Source organism: Mesoplodon mirus (assembly GCF_964341445.2).
Source record: "Mesoplodon mirus genome assembly, chromosome: 1".
Taxonomy (NCBI): domain Eukaryota; kingdom Metazoa; phylum Chordata; class Mammalia; order Artiodactyla; family Ziphiidae; genus Mesoplodon; species Mesoplodon mirus.
In genome coordinates, this window is record NC_138976.1 from 7,126,666 (window position 1) to 7,147,504 (window position 20,839).

A 20,839-nucleotide genomic window follows, 5' to 3' on the forward strand; every position below is an offset into this window, starting at 1 on the left:
GGACAAGGGCTCAGGTACCTGCAGGTAGTGCTGCAGCATCTTGCGGCTGTGCAGGAGGCAGGTACAGGCCTGGCACAGGTAGCCCAGGTTTACCTGCAGCAAACCCAGGGGAGGGGTGAGGGGGAGCCTCGAGGCAGCAGCCCACCCAGCTAGACCGACCATGCAGGTCTCTATGGTAACAACTACTTCTCGGGCCCCTGAGCCTCTCCCTACGTTCTCTAGCTCAACATCTCACAGCCACCAAGCAAGCTCGACTGCCAACTGTAGGTCATCAGATGCCTGGACGGTTTCCCTGGGACCCAGCTAGATGCCAGGCACAATATGAGGTCCTAAGTAAATAAGTAAGATGGGGATAATTTTCCCATCTTACAGAAGAAGAAAAAGGCTGAGAGAGAGGTGAAGTAACTTCGCCAAGCTCACACAACCAGCAAATGACAGGCCTGTCCGACTCCAGAGCCTGTGTTCTTTCCCTGCCCCCCTCTTCGGCTGGCTCCCAAGTCCTGTTTCTAAGGGATGCGAACCAAGGTTGATCCCACAGAGCCCAGCTTCTCAACCTATGAGGCTGCCCTGTCCTGTGGAGGGAAAATTCAGCTCCAGAGGGAGCAATGTGAGACCAAACCCTGTGTTACCTGAAGAAAAAGCCCACATTCCAGGAACAGGCCTGCGATTCACTCCCCGCCCCATCCCCTCCGAGCATTTCCCCAGGCCCTTCAAGAAGCAGGTCTGAGGCCCCACCTGGACGTCCCGCATAAGCTGAGGCAGGTGGAAGTGCCACTCCTTCCTGAAGCTGGAGAGCTGCAGGAGGAAGCCCACGGTGTGGTCCGCCTCCTCCAGGCACGCCAGACTCTGCACCGTCCTCACCGCGTTGAGGCACTGGGAGGGGGGACACGGGGAAGGATGGGGTGACTCAGGGGCCTGCCACGCCTGCTCCCACCCTCCCGCAGGGAGGAGAGGTCCTGGGTCCACATACGCTGAGGTGGCAGCGTTAACAGGAGGCTGGACGAAGCGGTTTCTGACTAAGAGGTTTCTGTCTGAGCAGATCCCAGACCGTTCCCCTCCCTCAGCAGGGCAGCCACACTGCTCGGCCTGTCAGCCAACAGTCCTTACGGCACCTCAGAAGCGGGAGCACTGGCACCACTCAACTGCCAAGCCTCAGCCCCGAACAGCCCAGATGCCCCTGAACCCCAAGCCTGGACCCCAAGGATGCCAGCAGCCCCTCACCTGTAAGGCCCGCTCCTGGTGAACCCCCACGAAGTCCAGGGCCTCGGTCAGGAAGTTGTAGCGCAGGGTTTTGAGGAGCCGCTCCATCAGGGACATGGACAGGCGATAGACACCCGGCCAAGAGGGGGCGTCCAGCGACTTCCGAGAGGTGCCGGGCGTCTGAGACACAAACAACAGACAGGATCACGACAGTGCTGAGGAACCCAGCTGACAGGTAGAGCAGGGCCTCCTTGCAGCCCAGCAGCTGAGGCGGCCTGGCTGGTCGGAGTAGAAAAGCTCCTGGAATGGACGCCAGCAGGGCCAGACGGGGTCCGAAGGCAGCAGTTACAGGAATCTAGGTTCTAGACCCGCGTCCAGCACTAACTAGCTGTGTGAGCTTCTCTCGCTAGAGGTCAGTCTGGGGGCGGGGAGGATTCTGCACCATCAGTGAACTAGGCCACTAAAGAGAGCAACTTCCGGGGCAAGTGAAAGCACCAAGGTGGGCTGGGGGAGGCAGTGGCAGGCCACTGGCACTCACCTGCACTGTCCCGTTGGTGCTGAGCTGGTACACACTCAGGAGGGGCAAACAAATGCTCTGGGTGATGCCGGCTCCAGCCACTGCTGTGGCCCCCTGGGAGGGAAAGATGCAGAATGAGATGGAAGCTGTCACTGCAGCCACCCCACCCAAGGGCAGGTGGAGGTCTTGGGCTGGGAGACTCACAGGCAGCGTCAGAACCCACCCAGCACAAGCAAAGAGGCTCCCTCGGGCTTGCCTCCTACCTGCTGGGTGCGAGCCAGGGTGAGGAGCAGGTGCAGTGCGGCCTCGGTGAAATGCAGGTTCTGCTTCACGCGGAGGCTCACCTCCAGGGTGGTGAAGAGGGTCGGCAGGAGGGGGAGCCTGCGGGTCACCTGCAGCCACGAGTCGCCATCCTCGTCCACCTCACACAGCTCCTTGGCCAGGTGCAGGCCCAGGACACACACCTGCTGGGGCCCAGGGGCGAAGATGGGTGAAAGGGAAGGAGGCAGTGCAGGGGGAGGAGGAGGGGAGGAAGAGGATGGACTTCCCCCGGTCACCCCCGCCTCCGAGGGAGCCGGCTGAGACAGGACTCGAGCGCCCGTGTCCCGCAGCTGTGCCTCTGCCCTCCCCCCGACCCCAAACTGCCATCAAGCCGTGTCAGCGCTCCTTCCCAATTCCACCACCCGAGCCGGTGCTGTGTGGAGTCCAAGTGGCCTCCCCTCTAGCTGCACCACTGCAGTCGCCTACTAAATGGGCCTTCACTCTCTCTGGATCCTCTCTACTCCATTCTTCACCCCAGTGGCTTTTCACACTTACTGTTGACCACAAGCCACCCAAAGTAATAATACGTTTTACACTGCGCTCCAGTATAGGCATACTCACGTTTTCATTAAACCTACCCTTATCTCCTGCAAAGCACAGATATTTTCGTTTACGTTTTATTCTACTTCATTGAAAAAATGCTGGTGGTAACCAAATGAGCTCAAGACCCACTTATAGGTCCTGACAAGTGTTTGAACAAGTGTTCCGTACTACACACAGCATGCTCTCTAAAGTACAAACCTCATGTTTTCTCTCCCTTTGCTTAAAATCCTTAAATCGTTTCCTATTTTACTTAGGACCAAAGACCCTGACAAGGCTGCTGGTCCTCCAGCCCCCAGCTCTCCAGGCCTCACCTCATCTTGGCTCACACCAGATGACTGTCACCCACAGCTCAGTACACGCTGTCCTCGCTGCCCGAAGCTCCCCTGCTCCCGTGGCCTGCGCGGCTCTACCAGTTCTTTAAGTCACTGCTGAAAGGGCGCTTTCTCTCTGAATCCCTAGGTGATGTGGGAACTCCATGCTGCACATTCTCCCTGTTTCACCCCTGCAGGACTTTCCACAATGGGATTCTGACACATCTCTGCACGGTCTGATTTATTAACTTTCCGCATCAGGCTGTGACTGTCTTAGTCACTGATCACCCCTGGGGCCTGGCACAGAGGAGGCACCAGTTCCTACGTGTGGATGCGTGTGGGAAGGACAGACAGGGTGCCCCCTCACCCCATCCCGCTGGTCCTTGTGCCGGGGCCGGGAGCAGTCGTCAGTTTCCATGCTGTCCTTGTCCTCTGTGGCACTGCCTGATGCCAGACTGTGGCGGGTCTGGTCGAAGAGTGCGATCACCTCTTCTTGGAGGGTCTCACAGACGTTCAGCACCAGCTGGGAGTACTGGGGGATGTCGCTCACTGCAAAGCAGACGGTGGGGGACGCTGTCATGCTCACCAAGGCATCCGTCCCACGGGAGGGGAGGAGAAAAAGAGTTTTCCTGAAGGTAAGAGTTCCGAGACCAAAAACTCAAGCCTCGCAGGAGAAACGTCTGGCTCTGAAGTGGAGGAAGCCCTGTCCAGGCTGGCTGGCACAGGGGCCGGGAGATCGCTCCACTGGCTCCTCTCTGCCCCTCACCTCTCATCTCCTTCATCTGCAGCACCGTGATGAACGCTGAGAACACCTTGGCCTTGGTCTTCTCCATGAGTTGCTGGTCTGCCTGCAGCACTCCCTCCAGGATCTCCGTCAAGGGTCTGAGGATTTCATCCACAGAACCTAACTCACTAGAAGCAACGTGGAGAGGAGAGGGTGGGGAGAATACACCTCAGAGAAAGGCCACACACTGCCCTGCTCCCCCTCAGGATGCCCGCGGAGCAGTGAGCCTCACATCAGGTGTCTGCCTGAGTCCCGTTCCCCACGAGGGGAGGCCAGCCCTTTTCACACCCACTTCCTCCCCTTCGGGAAGGGTAAGGCAAGCGTCAGTAAAGAGGATGGGACAGGCCGCCCCTCCCGGCACAGGGCTCACCTCTTCCACTGCCGGAGAAGAATCAGCAGCAGAGTGCACATCATGGAGCCCAGGCGGAGGCAGTTCACGGAGGCGGGTACTAGGAGCTGAGGGGAGACAGCACACAGTTAACGTCAGGCTTCCTATGAGCTGACGAGGTGGGAAGACGTGAGCTCCGTCCACAGGCACCTTCGGCCTCAGGCCTTTCTTTCCCAGCAGTGAGCTCACAGGGGTGGGTCACGGGGAAGAGGCCAGGGGTTGGCACGGCGGCAGCAGGCCTCTGCCTCCCACTGCAGCCTCGGGCCTCCCAGGCCACTTGAGCCCTTTGGCCTGACCACTCTTGCGGCTGCAGGCTTGTGAGCAGCTATTTGACCTCGGAGACCTTCTCCCTGGGAGGAATGGGAAATCTCCCAGACACACTTACTAACGCCTTGGTCCCATCGAGCACGTCAAGAAAGAGCTGGCGACGCACTGCAGAGTCGGTCAGGTGCATTATCTCCGCCTGCAAAGGAACAGGAAAAAAACGTCAGGAAAATTTCCCAGACTCTAAAAGCCAAGAAAGGTGGGGTCCTCTGTCAGGTAATTAGTCACCGACTGCCTGTTTAAAATGGAACTTGAGGGCCCTGCTGTTTCTTTGTCCACCTTAGCCATGGTCAGAACCAAGCCCAGGTTCACCTCCTCCCCCTGATGACACCCTTCCTCTGCTCAGACCCTTCAAGGCTTCCCAGTGGAACCCATCTAGAAACACAAACTCCTCTACAAGGCCTGGGAGCCCCTTAGGATCTGGTCCACCTGATTTTGGTATCATCCCCATTGTGCTCACTCTACTCCAGCCCTACAGGCCTCCTTCCTCCTCCGTGAACCGGCCGAGCTCTTCCCACTTCTAGACCCCTGCATCTGTGACTCTGACTGCCTAGAGCACCCTCTGGAAGGTTCCTCACACACTCAGGCCTCAGTGTGGACAGCACCTCCTCAGAGAGGGCCTCCCGACCACTCCTATCCTCCTTTAGCAGTCGCTACCATAGCATCTTTTTTTTTTATATATATATTTAAATTTTTATTTATTTATTTATTTTTGTCTGTGTTGGGTCTTCGTTGCTGCACACAGGCTTTTTTCTCTAGTTGTGGTGAGCGGGGGCTACTCTTTGTTGCGGTGTGCAGGCTTCTCATTGAGGTGGCTTCTCTTGATGCGGAGCACAGGCTCTAGGCACGTGGGCTTCAGGAGTTGTGGCTCGTGGGCTCTAGAGTGCAGTCTCAGTAGTTGGCGCACGGGCTTAGTTGCTCTGCAGCATGTGGGATCTTCCCGGATGGGGCTCGAACCAGTGTCCCCTGCATTGGCAGGCGGATTCTTAACCACTGCGCCACCAGGGAACCCCTACCACAGCATCTTGGTTATTTCCTTCCTAGTGAACTACCACAATCCCAAACTATATTTCTTTGTAAATTTGTTCACAATTTACCTCTCTCATGGGCCAACTTCCATGAGATCAAGGACCGTATTTGCCTTATTCACTGCTGCATCCCGGTGCCTGGCACACAGTAAGCATTCCATTACTATCCATTAAATGAATGAATAATCAATATCCTGGACTAAACCAGATAGGTTTCCTAGGGGAAAAGAGGATGGTGGGATTTTCAGAGCTGCAATTCAAGAACTGCTACCCAGGTAGGACCTAAAAGGCGGGTGACACACAAATTACTGCCTGGGGAATCAATCATTCCCCCAAGATGGTTGAGCCTTTTAGTGTGTCTACAGTCTCAGGGGTCCAAAACCACTCTGCCACAGCCAAGCTCCAAGGCTGTGGGCAGTCTGGCCCTAGGGAACAAGTCATGGAAGATGTAAGAGTGTGCCTAGAACAAAGGGCATCTATTAAGCTGAAGTTAGTCATGAAATCAAGATAGTAATGTGGATTCCCTAAGGCAAAATAGGTCAATATCAAGTCCTTACTCCACAGCATGGCGTTGTCAAAGCGCGCGCGCATACACACACACACACACACACACACACACTCACACAAGCCAAGGAAAATGCAAAGTCTTCCCAAACGTTAAGTCTCTCTCTAAAAACCAATGCTCTGTAGACACACACTGCAGAGACAACGGCCTCTTTTCTGTTTCTAAGACCAGGAAATGCCGTTTCTAGAACCAAGGAAAACCGACTGTCCCTAGAGAGGGTGCTGATGCAGCTGTTGCAGCTACCTGCTGGCCAGTCAACAAATATGTACTTAGCGTCCACAGGGCACACAGCGTGAGAAGGCCAACTATCCACGTGCACAAGAGCTGGATGAACGAAGGGAGCCCCCGGACCTATCCAGGGCCCCAAAGGTGGCTATAGGAGGGTTTTATGAACGTCTGAAGGGATTTTAAATGACTTCTCTGCACTTTCTTTAAGGGTCTTTTGTTTGCCCCAAAGCCCTCAAACACCCCATATTTGGCACAGAACCTGTTACACTTTAGCTCTCAGAGAAAAATCCTGATTCATTCTTTATCCCAAGGGGCTGTATCTGCTAGGCATCCCAGCATATCGTTGCTAAGATACCAAAGTGAAAACCGCACCCCAGGAGGTTCTTACGTGACTGGTGGCGATGATGAGAAACATCCTCCAGGCGGAGACCAGCATCTGATACTCTACCAGGGAGGTGCAGCTGCTGCCCTCTGTGTCAGCCGTGTGACATGCCAAGGACTTGACATACCCTGACCAGTAGGCAAAGCGTTTCTCGCTGGAAAATTTCTCGAGTGTATCTTTTAAAGACTGGTCTAGTGAGCCCCTATGGTGCCGAGAAAAACAAAACCTACAGTTAGGTTTTAAAAGCAGATGGGAATGTGACGGGCACAGACCGTTGCTGAGGCAGAGAAAACCACCTCACGTGGGCTTAAAAGCAGACAGCTCCTGATCAGCTCCGACGTGTGGGGTTCACACTTCTTGCTCAACATAATGGGTTAGGCTGAGGCCTTTTCTAGGATTCCTCCTCCATAAAATCCCAAGCACACAGAGTTTGCTTCACAATAACTCTTTCTGACAATCATAAGTGCCATCAATGGACTGGCCAGGGAGGACACAGACCAGTGGCCCTCCATAAATGGCTCCAAACCAGCTCTCTCCTCTGCTTTGGCTCATACAGCCGTGCCCTCAGCCATAGACTACCATGGTCCCCCCACCACAAACCTCTAATTAAAATCTCAAAAGGGGAAAGGACTCACTTAACTACATAGTATATCTCCAAGCAAATTATCTTCATGATTAGGGCACAGGTTTCCAGGATGCTGGGCTGTGGAGGGGGAGAGCAGAGAATCATGAGAACCTCTCCCCTGGTGCCCTGCCCTCCCACAAGGCAACAGAGCAGGGACCCGACACTAGAAAACGAGAAAGCACATTCCCTGTCGAATGTGAGTGGGCATCTAACTAGTAAGAGCAGAAGCATCAGGTCCACGGTGTCTCCAAGTGAGCGGAGACCACAGAGCCAGCAACACAGAGCAGGGCATGCCACTTCCCAGAGCAAGACAGCAAAGGAAGAGGAGGCAAGCACTTCTCTGAGAGAGAAGTTTCTAGTGAAGAAAACATTCTGGTTGTTTAATTAGGGGAGGAGTCACTTTCCACAGCTCAGTCTCACAGCCCAGCCTTGACTCCCAGGGACTTTCAGTCACTGTCCCTCCCTCCACCACTGCTCACCTCGGATGTTTCTGAGGGAGGAGAAAGGGTTCCAAACAGTGGACTGGTTAAATTCTCCCAGAACTTGGGTCTAAAAAGAAAATACGTGTTGGCAATCACATGTTCTCTTACCCGGTCCCTTCTCCTCTCTCCACCTCCCCTTGGTGGTTACTTCTCCACATTTTATCACTCCCACAACCCTAACGTCTGCTACGTGGGCCGCTTGCTCCTACATAAACATCAAGGGTTCCATGGACAAAACAGGCTCCAAGAGAAAAGCGTGCTCCATTCAGTCCAATGGCTTGAGTGAGTCACTCTCATCTGAATCCACCGTTTCTCAAGAACGATGGTTTTGGGGGGTTGGCAGAAGGCAGAAATGCAAAAGGTGGAAACTCTTAAGGTAAACACATCAGAGTAAAGGTTACGCCTGCTGGTGGCAGCTTTAAAAAGAGAATAAACTCCCACACACCGACCCAGGCATTAAGCACTTTTATGCATGTGCCCAGGGACCTGTCACAACAAATCTCTCAGAATGACTGTTACCCCATCTTACAGACAAGGACATGAGCTCTGGAGGTTAAGTAACTTCTGGAGACAGACTCACTTGGTTCTGAGGACCAGCATGGCACTGTCCCGACGGTCCTGCCACAGGGCATGCAGAAAGGCAATGGCTGCACGGTGCAGCAGCGGTGGGCACCAGTAGCGATCCTGCTGCTGGCAATCAATCAGCTCCAGCACCACATGGAGACAGCTCCATACCCCAAGGCTGAATTCCTGCAAGAGGGGCAGGCGAGAATTCAGCCCCACCGCTTCTGCCATCAACTGGACCTGCAGAGTCCAGCACCCACCTCCCAGGGAGCCATGTCCCAGCTTCATCCCGGGTGCAGGCTCACCTTGGAGCCATCACTGCCATCCTTCACCTCCAGATTCAGAAACAGTTCAATGAGGCCTGGCTGTGTCTCTACGGCAACTGTGAGGAATTCCAGAATCATGACTTTGATGCGCATGTCCTCAATCTTGCTCCGCAGTCGGGTCAGGAAGGCATCGCGGATGGCAGCCGCATCATTGCCCAGGCAGGCATATACTGACATTGGGGCCACCTGGTGGAGACCAGGACACACAGGCTTAGAGCTCTACCTCCAGAGAAACCTCAACAGACTCCTGAAGAAAGGTGCTAAACAACTCTCGGAAAATGCCAGAAAGGGAAACATTCAGATGGATAGCTCTGGGTCAAAAGAGACATCATTCCAAACTACAGCAAAAGATGCCCAACAATTCCCAGAAGAAATAGTAATCAACATAAAAAGATGCATAACCTCTCTCATGGTTAAATAAATGCAAAGTTAAAAAAAAAAGATATTGATTTGTCTATTAGATTAGCAAAGATTAAAAAACTGATGAAGCCACTGTGGCGAGGATACAAGACTTGGGCTTTAGGAGCATAAACTGTTACAATCCTTTTTGGAGGGTAATTTCAAAATTTCTAATAAAAATTAATATGTCCATTGATATCTATCTAATTTTTTTTTTTTTTTTGCGGCACGCGGGCCTCCCACTGTCGTGGCCTCTCCCATTGCGGAGCACAGGCTCCGGACGCGCAGGCCCAGCGGCCATGGCTCACGGGCCCAGCTGCTCCATGGCATATGGGATCTTCCCAGACCAGGGCACGAACCCGTGTCCCTTGCATCAGCAGGCGGACTCCCAACCACTGCGCCACCAGGGAAGCCCTCTATCTAATTTTTAGGAACTGTAAACAAAAGTTTACAGAGTTCTATGGATAAGAATGTTCACTACAGCACTGTTTAACACTAAGACAGAAAATAGCCCGAATAAATTAGGATGCATCCATTCTATGGCATGCTGTGCAAGCATTAGAGAATGAAGTAGCTCCAAATGTGCCCACACGGCAAGACTGCAGGATATCGTGTTAAGTGAAGAAAGCTAGACACAAAACAGTATGTATCGTGGAATTCTGCTTTTGGAAAGAACAAAAGCTCACACCAAACATCCCTTAATATACAAGCTCAGATAAAAAGAAATCTGGAGCAACGCGTACCAACCTGCTCATAGGAATTCTTGGAATGAGGAGATCATAGGGTACCTTAACTTTCTATGTTACATTTATCTGTAACATTTAAATAAACATTTTAAAATGAATTTGTATGTCTTTTATAAACAGGGAAAAAAAAAACCCTCATAAAACACAATTTGCGTGCGTGCGTGTGTGTCTTTATGGCTACATCACTTTAAAAGTCCAAGTTAGCTACTTCTCTTGGGAGAAAGCAAGAGTGGTCTCAAGCACAAGGTCAGTTTTCTGGGGCTTTGACTCGTTAGATGGGATCCTACCGTGGCCAGACGTTTCAGTAGCTGTATGGCAAGACGTGGCAAAGCAGGGTCGTGTCTGTGGTAGATGTATTTGGCAAGAACAGCAATAAGGTTGTTCCCATGGGCACCTGAAGAAGTACAGGAAACAGTTTAGACACCAAAGCATGCCTGATTCAAGCTCTTAAGAGAGCCTTCTGTTCAAAAAGGCTCATATGTGTGAGGAAATTTATTCTCAAGTACTTGGAGGGCCAGAGCAAATCTAGGTGGCTGTATCATCCTCTTTTTTCAGTAGCCAAGGGGACAGGCAGGACTGGGGGTAAACAGCTCAATCCAATTCATTAAGAGCAGAAAAAGAGGGACTTCCCTGGTGGCGCAGTGGTTAAGAATCCGCCTGTCAATGCAGGGGACACACGTTCGAGCCCTGGTCCAGGAAGATCCCACATGCTGCAGAGCAACTAAGCCTGTGTGTCACAACTACTGAGCCTGGGCTCTATAGCCTGTGAGCCACAACTACTGAAGCCCACGAGCCACAACTACTGAAGTCCACACGCCTAGAGCCCACGCTCCGCAACAAGAGAAGCCACCTCAGTGAGAAGCCCGTGCACCGCACGAAGACCCAACGCAGCCAAAAATAAAAAAAAAAAATAGATTAAATAAATCAAAAAAAAAAAGAGCAGAAAGATACATTTTTAAGAAAACAGCCTTTTAACAAATAGGTTAGGAAAACCTAACCACATTAAAGCGTCACATTAAAATGCCATCACATTAAAGCATGGCACTGAAATGCTAAAAATCCCAAAATGATACAGCTCGAAAAAGGTCGTAGATGTTACCCAAACGCCTACTTGAAAATGAGGAAACTGGGTCCCAAAGAGATTAAATGAGTAGTTTAAGGTCAAAGAGTAATAACAGTCAATACTAAACAGTACCAGGTTTTACAAGTAGTAATTTAATCTTCATTATAATCTCATAAGGTAGATACTGCTGTTATCCCCACTTCATAGACAAGAAATCTGAAGCAGAGTTGTTTAATTACGTGCCCAAGGTCAAAGCTGGTTGAATTCAGAATTTGAACCTAGACAGTCTAACTTTGAACATGTGTTCTTTACTATTATTCTGTCATCAACAGGAGGCAAAGATGAAGTATGATACAGTCTTCTTATTTCTAAGTCCAGGATGGGAACTGGTGATCACTCCCAAATTTCCTCAAAGAGTTCATCAGAAAATATTGTTGACCTCTAACAACACAGCCTGAAGTATGTACTTATGGGCAGAAGTGCTGCTGAGTAGAAGACAATGACATACCATGCTGCGTGAGAGCCTGTTCCAGGGGGGACACCACATTAGAAGGAGGTTTCAGCCGAATAGCGTTGTTGGTGACGGAGAATGCCAATTTCACCGTCTTGATCAGCAGCTGGCCCTGCCCCTGGCCCTCTGCCCCATCGCTAGGGTGCCAAATGGAAACCAAAGTTGATTCAGACAATATGACTTCATTCGCAATATATGTGCTCTCATGAGTTAGATTCCAACAATAATCCCAGAGTTCAACAGCTTCTCTTAGAGGCCCCAGTCCAAACTAGGAGAGAGGAGGAGCAATCAACTCCCTTTGCTATGTGCCAGTCTACAGAGCAGCCACTAGGTTATACAAAGGCTATGCCCCAGGAAGAACAAGGTTGTCTTTCTTATGCTGAAGTTCTTACAACATGCAGGCACAATAAAGATAAATGGGGGAAGGTGGCAAGGGAGGCCTACCTGCGGGGCTGAGCAGCCATCACCATGTCGATGGTGTCCACGCCAATGCCCATGATATTGATCACAGTCTGTCCTGCTTCCGTATAGGCCAGGCTGCAGATGCAGAGAGACTGCAGACTGGGGGTATGACTGGAAGACAGACATGTTCTGAGTTACCGGGGAGCTGCCAAGTTTACTACTGGAAGGAAAGGGTATTATCCAAACCTAAACAATTGGACATTAGTGATACAGATCAGCTCTCGCTGTCAGAGGAAGCCATCTGATTCCTTTCCTTAAATAGACCCTGAGAAACAATCTAAATGTCCATCAACTAATGGATATGTTTACTGAAATGAACCATAATTAATCCATACAATGGATTGTATGGAACCATTAAAACAAGACAGATCTATATGCAGTGGCATGGAAATAAAAGGTACAGAGTTAGTACAAGCAGAGGAAAAAACCTAGAAGACACACATTAACTTGTTAATAGTCCTGTTTCCCTATGAACATGCATAATTTTTGTAAAGGTCATAAAAAAGGTGTGTGTGTGTGTGTGTGTGTGTGTGTGTGTACAATTTCACTGGGAACAACCTTGTTCCCATTTCATTTGCTCTTCTCTCTTCATAGGGAGAAAGGAGAAACAGCCTGGTGGAAAGCAAGTCAGAACCCAGGACTACTGAGCTCTGGGCCTAACCAAGTTGAGTACTCTGGAAGAATGAGCTAGCTCTGCACAGCAGAAGCCTGTGTCTTCCCTTGCGGACTGGCAGCATCTGAGAGTACCAAGCTCTAGCAATCACCCGCCTCCTACCTGCTGTGCAGGTCTGTCTCATGACACAGGTTCAGTATTGCATGAATCAGCTCCAGGATCAGGCAACCTGGACTCCAGAAAAGACAGAGGGATGACGCGGCCTTGTGTGATGAACCTTATCCCAAGAGAGAAAAATCCAGGGAACCAGCAATTCCTCCCATCTTCCCTGCCCATGCTTTCCTTACCAATCTGTTCTCTCACTCCGTGGGAGTTGTACCGCCACTTGTGGTAACTCGGCAGCATCTCCTTCAGCACAAACATGACACAGGGCACCAGCCCTTGGCTCTGGGTACTACCAAGCTGCCCCTACAAGAAACCATGCTGTGAGGGTTTATGCCACTTAAAGGTACGTCATTTTGTCACTAGAGATTTAACTCCAAAACCATAGGTCCAAAGGAAATCTGGGCAACCCTTGGCCATCAGTGGAAAAAAAAAAAAGAAACATCAGAATACTCTAGTTCAACTGAATCCAAGTTGTAGGTTTCTCTAGAACAGAGAAAGGGACTAAAAAGACAATTTGACAATGTCACAAAAGGCACCTACAAGAAAGAGAGGGATGAAGGCTAAATCTGAGCAGGAGAGAGGTCTATCTTAAACACAGAGGATACAGTAGGACTGTTGATGATGGAGAATGCCAGTTTCACTGCCATGATCACCAACCACCCCCAACCTCTACCCCATCACTCAGATATCAGAAAGGAGATCTGACACTCCAAATTCTTTGTCCTAATATTACTTGTTACCATCAGCTTCCTTATCTTAAAAATGGGGCTCCTTTATATAAACATCAATATCTATATCCCTACCTCTACATAGGATTGTTTCTATCTTTTTAAGCATTCATTGATTGACTGACTCCTGCAGGCAGGAAGTGTGCTGAGTATTTTTCATGTGTGGCCCTCTCAACAACTCCATGAAGCAGAGATATTTATCATCCCAGTTGAGAGAGGTTCTAAGAAATTCAATACTTGCCCAAGGTCATGCAGCTAGTAAGTGGTCAACCTGAAATGTATACCTAATTCTGACTCCAAAATCTATGCTACACAAGTATTTTTCAAAGAGAGCTGTGACCCATTAGTGGATTGTGAGATAACTTATTAGAAAACATCTGAGTGCATCTTGCATAGTAAAAGTACTATGTGAAACTCCGCTTTAGAAGTAAACATACAATGTGTATCCTGGGATATGATGTAATGTGTACATATTACCCTGGGCTCTGCCAAAATAGCTTGAGAGTTGCTGCATTATACCATACAGCCTCTGAGTATTAAATAAGTTAACACAGATAAAGAATCTACTATAGAATCTGACATACAATAAATACTCAATACACAGAAACTGTCATCACCATAACCTCAGGACAATTGGTCTAGCTGCAAACAAAATGACTATAGTAGCTGGGGGCAGGGAAACTATTTCAGATGCTTCTATCTGGTTAGATTTTACCTTGACAAGAGTGGTGATCAAGCGCAGAAAGGCAACAGTGACTCCATACTCGCCCTGGGGCTGTTCACTATTCATCAAGAGGTTTCCATACCCTCCAGCATTCATCCCCTCGGCACTGGGAAAAGACAGAGAGGCAGAGGGAAAAAAAGGTTTCAAAAAATTATAATCACATAATAATAATCTTATTATTTAGATGGCTTGGGCATAAAATAGGAAAGCTCTGCAAAGGAATTAATCAAATCTAGGCTATTTAATACCCAGGGTAAGCATTAAAGACTTTATTGATATACAACTTCGAAAGCGAAAAATCAAATAAACATGAGGAAAACATCCTCGTCTTGTAAGCAAAAGAAAGCAAGGAGAGAATGTTCAGGTAGTAAGATGGAGCCTGTGCATTAATAACTGGTCTACCAGGCAAGCTCGAGTGGCCATGAATCAAGGAAAAGTACAGAGTGACTATGGCTTGAAAAGGGAAAGTTGAGCCTCTGGATCCAGAAACCTCTGGACTCTCTAGACTGGAAAGTTAACTCCCACGTACCTAAAGTGAATGAGAAATACCTCTTTCTCTCTCTGTCTCTCTCTCTCAGGCTTTGAAGACTGTGAACCATCAGTGCTGGCCTAAGAGGAAAGCAGCCTCTGTGCCCCAAGTCCCATCACCTCTTTTGCCTTGCCCTCACTCATTTCTGGTGAGAGGGCTGAACAGACAAGGAGCAAACGGGCAGAGAAGCATCTTTAAAAGTAACAAAGCTAGCTTAGATCTGAAATGTATACGGTACTCCCAGGGAATATACTCTAATCCCTAAGACCTGGCTCACCTAATCATCTGACTCATGTTGGAGACCTGGTGGGCCACGAAAGGTAAAAAGCCTGTGTGACGAAGATCAGTCCAGACCTGAGAAGGGAAAAAATGAGTCAAATGTCCATGTGTCTTCAGGTATACACCAAGCATGACATTTTTCAGCTGTTAGGAAGACCTGGTGTCTCACCTTTGCTGGGTTCCGGGCAGCCAGAACGGTCAAGCAATTGACACAAGAAGCAATGACATCCACAGGCCGGGAGATCACGGTTGTTAACCTGGTTGGAGAAGAGTGCACTGTACTCAGTAAGATGAATAATACAACTTGTTCCATCACAAATATTTTCCAGTTTTCTCTTCCCAAATCCCTCCTGGCAGCAGGGATGTGAAAACAGGAAAGCCCTCAGCTGGGGATAGATACCACACCAGGGCTGTCCACAGTGGAACATGTGCGGACTTTAGCCCAGTGGAGTTACCAGATACTGACCGCTGCAGCAGCATGTAGATGCGGGACGTGATGGGCAGGAGACAGTCTGCTATCGACAGGTCTGTACTGATGACCTTATGGACCAGATCAATGATGGGTCTGACCCGCTGGCAGTGCTGAATCACATCTGAGGGGGAAGGAAGCTTGTGATCTCAGTGAAAACAATTCCTTTAAGATCACTGAACAGTCTGTGAGACCCAGATGAACAAATTATGCTAATCACAATCTGGAAGGTTCTGAATCTTATCTTGAAATTCTCTATCTTCCAAATCCTCTAAGCATGTCCATTTTTCTTCCCACAGAGATGTCTCCCAAAGCTGACCTCACCTGCAGTGGAAACAACATGAAGCAGCATTTCAATCTCACAGGTGAAGAGGGTCCAGCTGCTATAAGAGTATTCCCAGCGTACCAGGTAGGCCCTATCGTCCAACATTACTTGGCCCACAGTGCCTTGAGGTATGCGAAGGTTGGTCTGACCCCCTAAGGAAGGGAGAGAGAGAAATTAGTCTAATAGGAAGAGATGACTCCTATAACAGACAGCAATATTTAATCACACAGAGATGCATAGTTTCTCTTCCTAGTATCCAACACTGCTACAGCTTTTTCCATTAAAAAGAAAAACAAAACTCCTCTCTTGTCATTGGGGAAGTGACTCTTTCCATGTGTCTGAAAAACAGCTGAGTGCAGAGTGGTTCTCCACTCAAATGATGACTATTGGAAGACCACCTTATGGGACAGTAGGTGCCTGGGTGACTGGGTAAGTCGGTAATGATGCCGAGATTAGGACAGTAAGGCTGTTACTCTTAGACACTGCCAGTAGGAAAGGAAATTGCTACAACATTTTTCTACAACTTAATTTGACATTACCATTCAAAACTTTTTATTATTTTTTTTTAAATTGTGGTAAAAAATACATAAAATATACCATTTTAACCATTTTTAAGTGTTCAGTCCAGTGGCGTTAAGTACATTCACATGGTTATGCAACCATCACTACCATCCGCCCAAAGAACTGTTTTCATCTTGCAAGACTGAAATTCTAAACCCATTAACCAATAACTCTCCATTACCCCATCCCTCAGCCCCTGTGACCACCATTCTACTTTCCGTCTCTGTAAATCTGACTACTCTAAGTACCTCATATGAGTGGAACAGTGTTTGTTCTTTTGGGACTGTCTTATTTCATTTAGCATCATGCCTTCAAGGTTCACCTGTGTTACAGCATGTGTCAGAATTCCTGTTCTCTTTCAGGCTGAATAATATTCCACATTTTGGCTCTTAGGAAGACTTGATGTCTCACCTATATATACCACATTTTTAAAAATCCATTTCATCTGTCAGTGGACATGCATTTAAAATTTTTATTGTATATACCCTTTTACCCACAATCCCACTTTGGGGATTCTATATACTAAAAATAAAAGCACTAGTATATAAAGGTATATATGTCCCCAAAGCAGCATTGTTTATAGTGGCAAAAACCTGACACAGCCTAAATGTCCTCTGGAAGGGAAAAGATAAAAAATTATGGGACATCAAGAATAATTACAGAGTTACTAAAAAGAATGAGTCAGATCCACATGTAATCAAATCAGTTTGCAGAATGAATTTGTGAGAGAACACAGAAATGTGCAAAAGGACACACACCAGACTCTTAATGTTAATCATCTGATGGAGACAGGTCTAAAGAGAGATTAGCTTTTTACAATGTATCCCTGCATTGTTTCCCTTGTTATAATGAACATGCATTATTTTTGAAGTAAAACAATCTAAAGATGGAAAAAAGTGAGAAACTAACTAATAATTTATCAGCAAATCAACAAGCACAGTGGAGAGGAGAAGGACCTGCTTTAAAGGCACGCATGTGAAATATTAAAACAGCAGTAAGGTCCACACAGAGGCCATGGAAAAGAGACAACTGAACCAGCGTCTGCCTATCTTACCAAGAGGGTAAAGGAGTTTGGGTGTTTGCCTCCGCCAGAGAGTTCCATCTTCATGGGAGATCACATCATGGGGCTTGTGCTTATAAAGTTCATTGTAGAAAGACATCTTATCCAAGAAACTATACACCTGCCAACACACAGAAAAAAAAACTCAGCCACACATTTACCAGGGGGACATTTAAGGGGTCTTTCCCATCTACTTTTCTGCTCTTTTAGCCAGACTGTGTGGTCAGCCAGACTGTGCTCTCAAGCTTCTTACAAACCCATCCCTGTGACTCTCCTTAGACTTGCCTCTGCACTCCTTGTCAAATCCTTATTATTCTTTAACACCCAAGTCAAGGCCCCCCTCACTCCACACAGAGTTCCCTCTCCTGAACAGTATGGTCTTTACCACTCAGATGACATTAGTTACATACCACCTGGCTTTATTACTTATTTCTTAGACCCCTTACCCTCTTCCATCTAGATACTAAGGGACTTCACATTTTGTCTCACTCCCCCAATATCTACAATAGGTACTTAATAAAAAGATTTAAATTTAATTTTATAGAACTGATGCACTATCTTTGACATTTTTCATTCAACCTCAGACTAATTCTTGCCATGGCAATGAAATTTCAATGTGGAAAGCAAAAAGGATTCCTAAAAAACATCTCCTACTCTATTTAGGCATCTAACTGAATAACCTACCTTCTTGGCAGTAGACTTCCCTGATACGAGGGCTTGTAGCAATTGCAGGAGTGGGGAGAGGAGATGGGGAAACATTCCACATACACTGTCCAGAATGATCCCAAGACCAGAGGTTGGCTCCTATGATGGAAGGGTAGAAGTCACTGACCTTCACATTATCCACGGATTAACACATCTCTGAACTGCCCAGCAATCATAAGGAAGGTAAAATTAATCCTTTCCTTTAGGCAGACACTATTCCTCTCTAATAATTTAAGACTTCCACGCTTCCACTGAAAAAGGTTATCAACAACTGATTGAGTCAGGACCTGAGGAGAGACTACTGCTGCCTCCAGTGACCTCTGCCGTCCTCTCCATAGGAAAACACCATTCGCCTGTGCATGACCTGTCTCCACTAACGTGAGAAGCACCCACAACATGTCAGCAGATAGCACCACACACACGAGCAACACATCCTCAATCTGAATTTTGTTTCCCACCGGCTTCTCCCTGGAACACTGATTCTGTAGAGTGGACAGCATCTCAGGAAAACGAGGATGAGATATACAGGCAGATCAGTCAGGCCACAGTTTAAGGGAAAACAGATTTATTCATCAGCTGGACCTCGAGGCTTGAGGCCGTCAATGGTAAGACTAAGTACTGGTGAGAAACCGTTCTCTCCAAAGCCATGTTCCTGCTCTAAACCTGTTACAATATTCTGAAGTTTCTTAAGGCACAATTACAATCGCCCAGTGGTACACTCGGGAGTTAGAGTACTACTGATGCCCGGGACTCTCAATGTAAACAAAGACTTGATGGGCAGGAGAGAGGACACACTGGTTGATGATGTGGACTAGGGACTCGAGTCAGACAGAACTACATCTTGATCCTGACTGTCCAGCTGTGACTAGCTTGGGCAAATCACTTCACATCTCCGAGCATCACATTTCCTCACACGCAAAACGGTGATGATAATAATACTACCCAATCCATAGATTTTTGTATAGATTATATGAGAAAATAAGACTTAAAAGCTTAGTGTAAGACCTATCACAAAGTAAGTGTTTAATACACTACAGAGAATACCATAGCATGGCTCCCTCTGACATACTTACTGTTCCCCAGAACAGTTCTGGAAGAGAAGGGTCTGCCAGGACTTCACATGCTGTGTCGATTACATCCTGTTGGGGAGGGAAAAAGAAAATGCTTATTTTCCCTACTTGAACCAGGCCATCTTTTTTAAACTGTATTCTGTTAAAATAAAAACATGAATAATACCTTCATATAGTATGTCAGAGAGAATTCTGGGATTAAAAAGTAAGGGAGGGGCTTCCCTGGTGGCGCAGTGGCTGAGAGTCTGCCTGCCGATGCAGGAGACACGGGTTCGTGCCCCGGTCCGGGAAGATCCCACATGCGGCGGAGCGGCTGGGCCCGTGAGCCACGGCCACTGAGCCTGCGCGTCCGGAGCCTGTGCTCCACAACGGGAGAGGCCACAACAGTGAGAGGCCCACGTACCGCAAAAAAAAAAAAAAAAAAAAAAAAAAGTAAGGGATGTTATCTTAATCTGTTGTATGATGTTAGGCAAATTAACCTTTCTGAACTTCAAATTCTAAAATGGTGAAACTATTATTTGCTTCACAGTGTTGTCATAAGGATTAAATGAGATAATGTACGAGAAAATGAACTGTAAAGTTTAAAATGCCATGTAAATGTGAGGTACTACTAGATTCAGCTAAACTGTGCTCCTAGAGGTCAAGAATAACACCTTTTTAAATTTTTCATCCCCAGCACCTGGCACAGAGTTTGGCACACACTGGGAATCCAGTGAACGCTTATGAAATGATTTATTGAAAAAATTCCAAGTACTAGGATACCTGTAACCCCAAAATGTTAACACCAATCCTCCAGGCATATAGTAGGGCCCAAATGAGACCAGAATTTTGGCAAAGGATGCAAAGCTTGTTCTATGCTCCTAGAGCTTTGGAAATTGAGTCTTTCAATTAACACCAATTTCTTTTCTCTCCAATGATAAGAAATATTCATTTTCATCAACTTAATCAATTTCTTCAATTTCCAAAATAAGTCACTCATCATAAATGAATAAAACGACTTAGTTATAAAGAACTCCTCAAATATCATTTCCCACTGAAAGGAACCAGGGCTCCTTGGAGAAATGGCAGATTCCAAGTCTGGGGCAAGAATCTTCTAAGATAATCCTGCAAGATTTTGTCATATCAGAAAGCAACAGAGCTATCAAAATGTGTAAGGGAAATGTCAAACAGATTCAGAAGCTAATCTGAAAAAGCTCTTACTGGCCAAAGATGGGGCAACCTGAGCCTAAGAATACTAACTGCAGAAAAACAACAAACAAACAAAAAATGAAAAAAGAATGATGACTGCAATGAATTAAAACACAGCTAATATGTTTAAATCCATGAGTTCACAATGCCATGTAAAAAATTAAAAAACCTCAGTAGCCAACTTGGAATGCTACTAAGGATGCTAGGGAAAAGTGGTAAATATAGGAAAAGAAGCAGGTATAGTACTCTATACCAGAGTATCAAATAGTTAACGAGAGAGAATTTCTTTTTTTTTAATTGAGAAATAATTGAAAGATAACATTATATTAGTTTCAGGTGCACAAGATAATGATTTGATATTTGTATATATGGTGAAACAAATTTCTTTTTCATAGCAATGTTCCAACCAGTAAACAAAAGAGGAAAGATAGAGTCAGAATAGTGCCATTTCGTAACTCCTAAGGAACTAATGGATCTAGACAATGATGTGTCTTGTGGTTACCGAAGTGGACAGCACAACGATAGACTAAAAGAAATTTGACAGACTTATCAACCAATAATGTACATACCTATTTATTTAGATCCTGATAGAAACTTATGATAAACTTATGACATTTATAATTAGAAATTTGAACCCTGCCTTGATTATTTGAA

General features: G+C 47.3%; 1 protein-coding gene across 2 annotated transcripts in view; it reads right to left on the bottom strand.

Annotated features, from left to right (window-relative positions):
* NUP188 (nucleoporin 188) overlaps positions 1 to 20,839 on the bottom strand; it is a 45,043-nt gene that overhangs the window by 1,860 nt on the left and 22,344 nt on the right. For both annotated transcript variants that reach the window (XM_082612152.1, XM_082612151.1), the window contains exons 13-39: positions 19,001 to 19,066; positions 17,907 to 18,026; positions 17,217 to 17,343; positions 15,601 to 15,753; positions 15,274 to 15,400; positions 14,977 to 15,064; positions 14,806 to 14,882; positions 13,991 to 14,105; positions 12,730 to 12,850; positions 12,545 to 12,611; positions 11,752 to 11,880; positions 11,305 to 11,444; positions 10,021 to 10,127; positions 8,568 to 8,774; positions 8,279 to 8,448; positions 7,696 to 7,765; positions 7,227 to 7,294; positions 6,598 to 6,793; positions 4,450 to 4,527; positions 4,047 to 4,132; positions 3,659 to 3,804; positions 3,260 to 3,441; positions 1,981 to 2,181; positions 1,739 to 1,831; positions 1,222 to 1,380; positions 736 to 873; positions 19 to 93 (exon numbers count right to left, since the gene is read on the bottom strand). In XM_082612152.1, the coding sequence (XP_082468278.1) occupies positions 19 to 93; positions 736 to 873; positions 1,222 to 1,380; positions 1,739 to 1,831; positions 1,981 to 2,181; positions 3,260 to 3,441; positions 3,659 to 3,804; positions 4,047 to 4,132; positions 4,450 to 4,527; positions 6,598 to 6,793; positions 7,227 to 7,294; positions 7,696 to 7,765; positions 8,279 to 8,448; positions 8,568 to 8,774; positions 10,021 to 10,127; positions 11,305 to 11,444; positions 11,752 to 11,880; positions 12,545 to 12,611; positions 12,730 to 12,850; positions 13,991 to 14,105; positions 14,806 to 14,882; positions 14,977 to 15,064; positions 15,274 to 15,400; positions 15,601 to 15,753; positions 17,217 to 17,343; positions 17,907 to 18,026; positions 19,001 to 19,066 (3,306 nt within the window). The remainder of the gene's footprint in view (positions 1 to 18; positions 94 to 735; positions 874 to 1,221; positions 1,381 to 1,738; positions 1,832 to 1,980; positions 2,182 to 3,259; positions 3,442 to 3,658; positions 3,805 to 4,046; positions 4,133 to 4,449; positions 4,528 to 6,597; positions 6,794 to 7,226; positions 7,295 to 7,695; positions 7,766 to 8,278; positions 8,449 to 8,567; positions 8,775 to 10,020; positions 10,128 to 11,304; positions 11,445 to 11,751; positions 11,881 to 12,544; positions 12,612 to 12,729; positions 12,851 to 13,990; positions 14,106 to 14,805; positions 14,883 to 14,976; positions 15,065 to 15,273; positions 15,401 to 15,600; positions 15,754 to 17,216; positions 17,344 to 17,906; positions 18,027 to 19,000; positions 19,067 to 20,839) is intronic.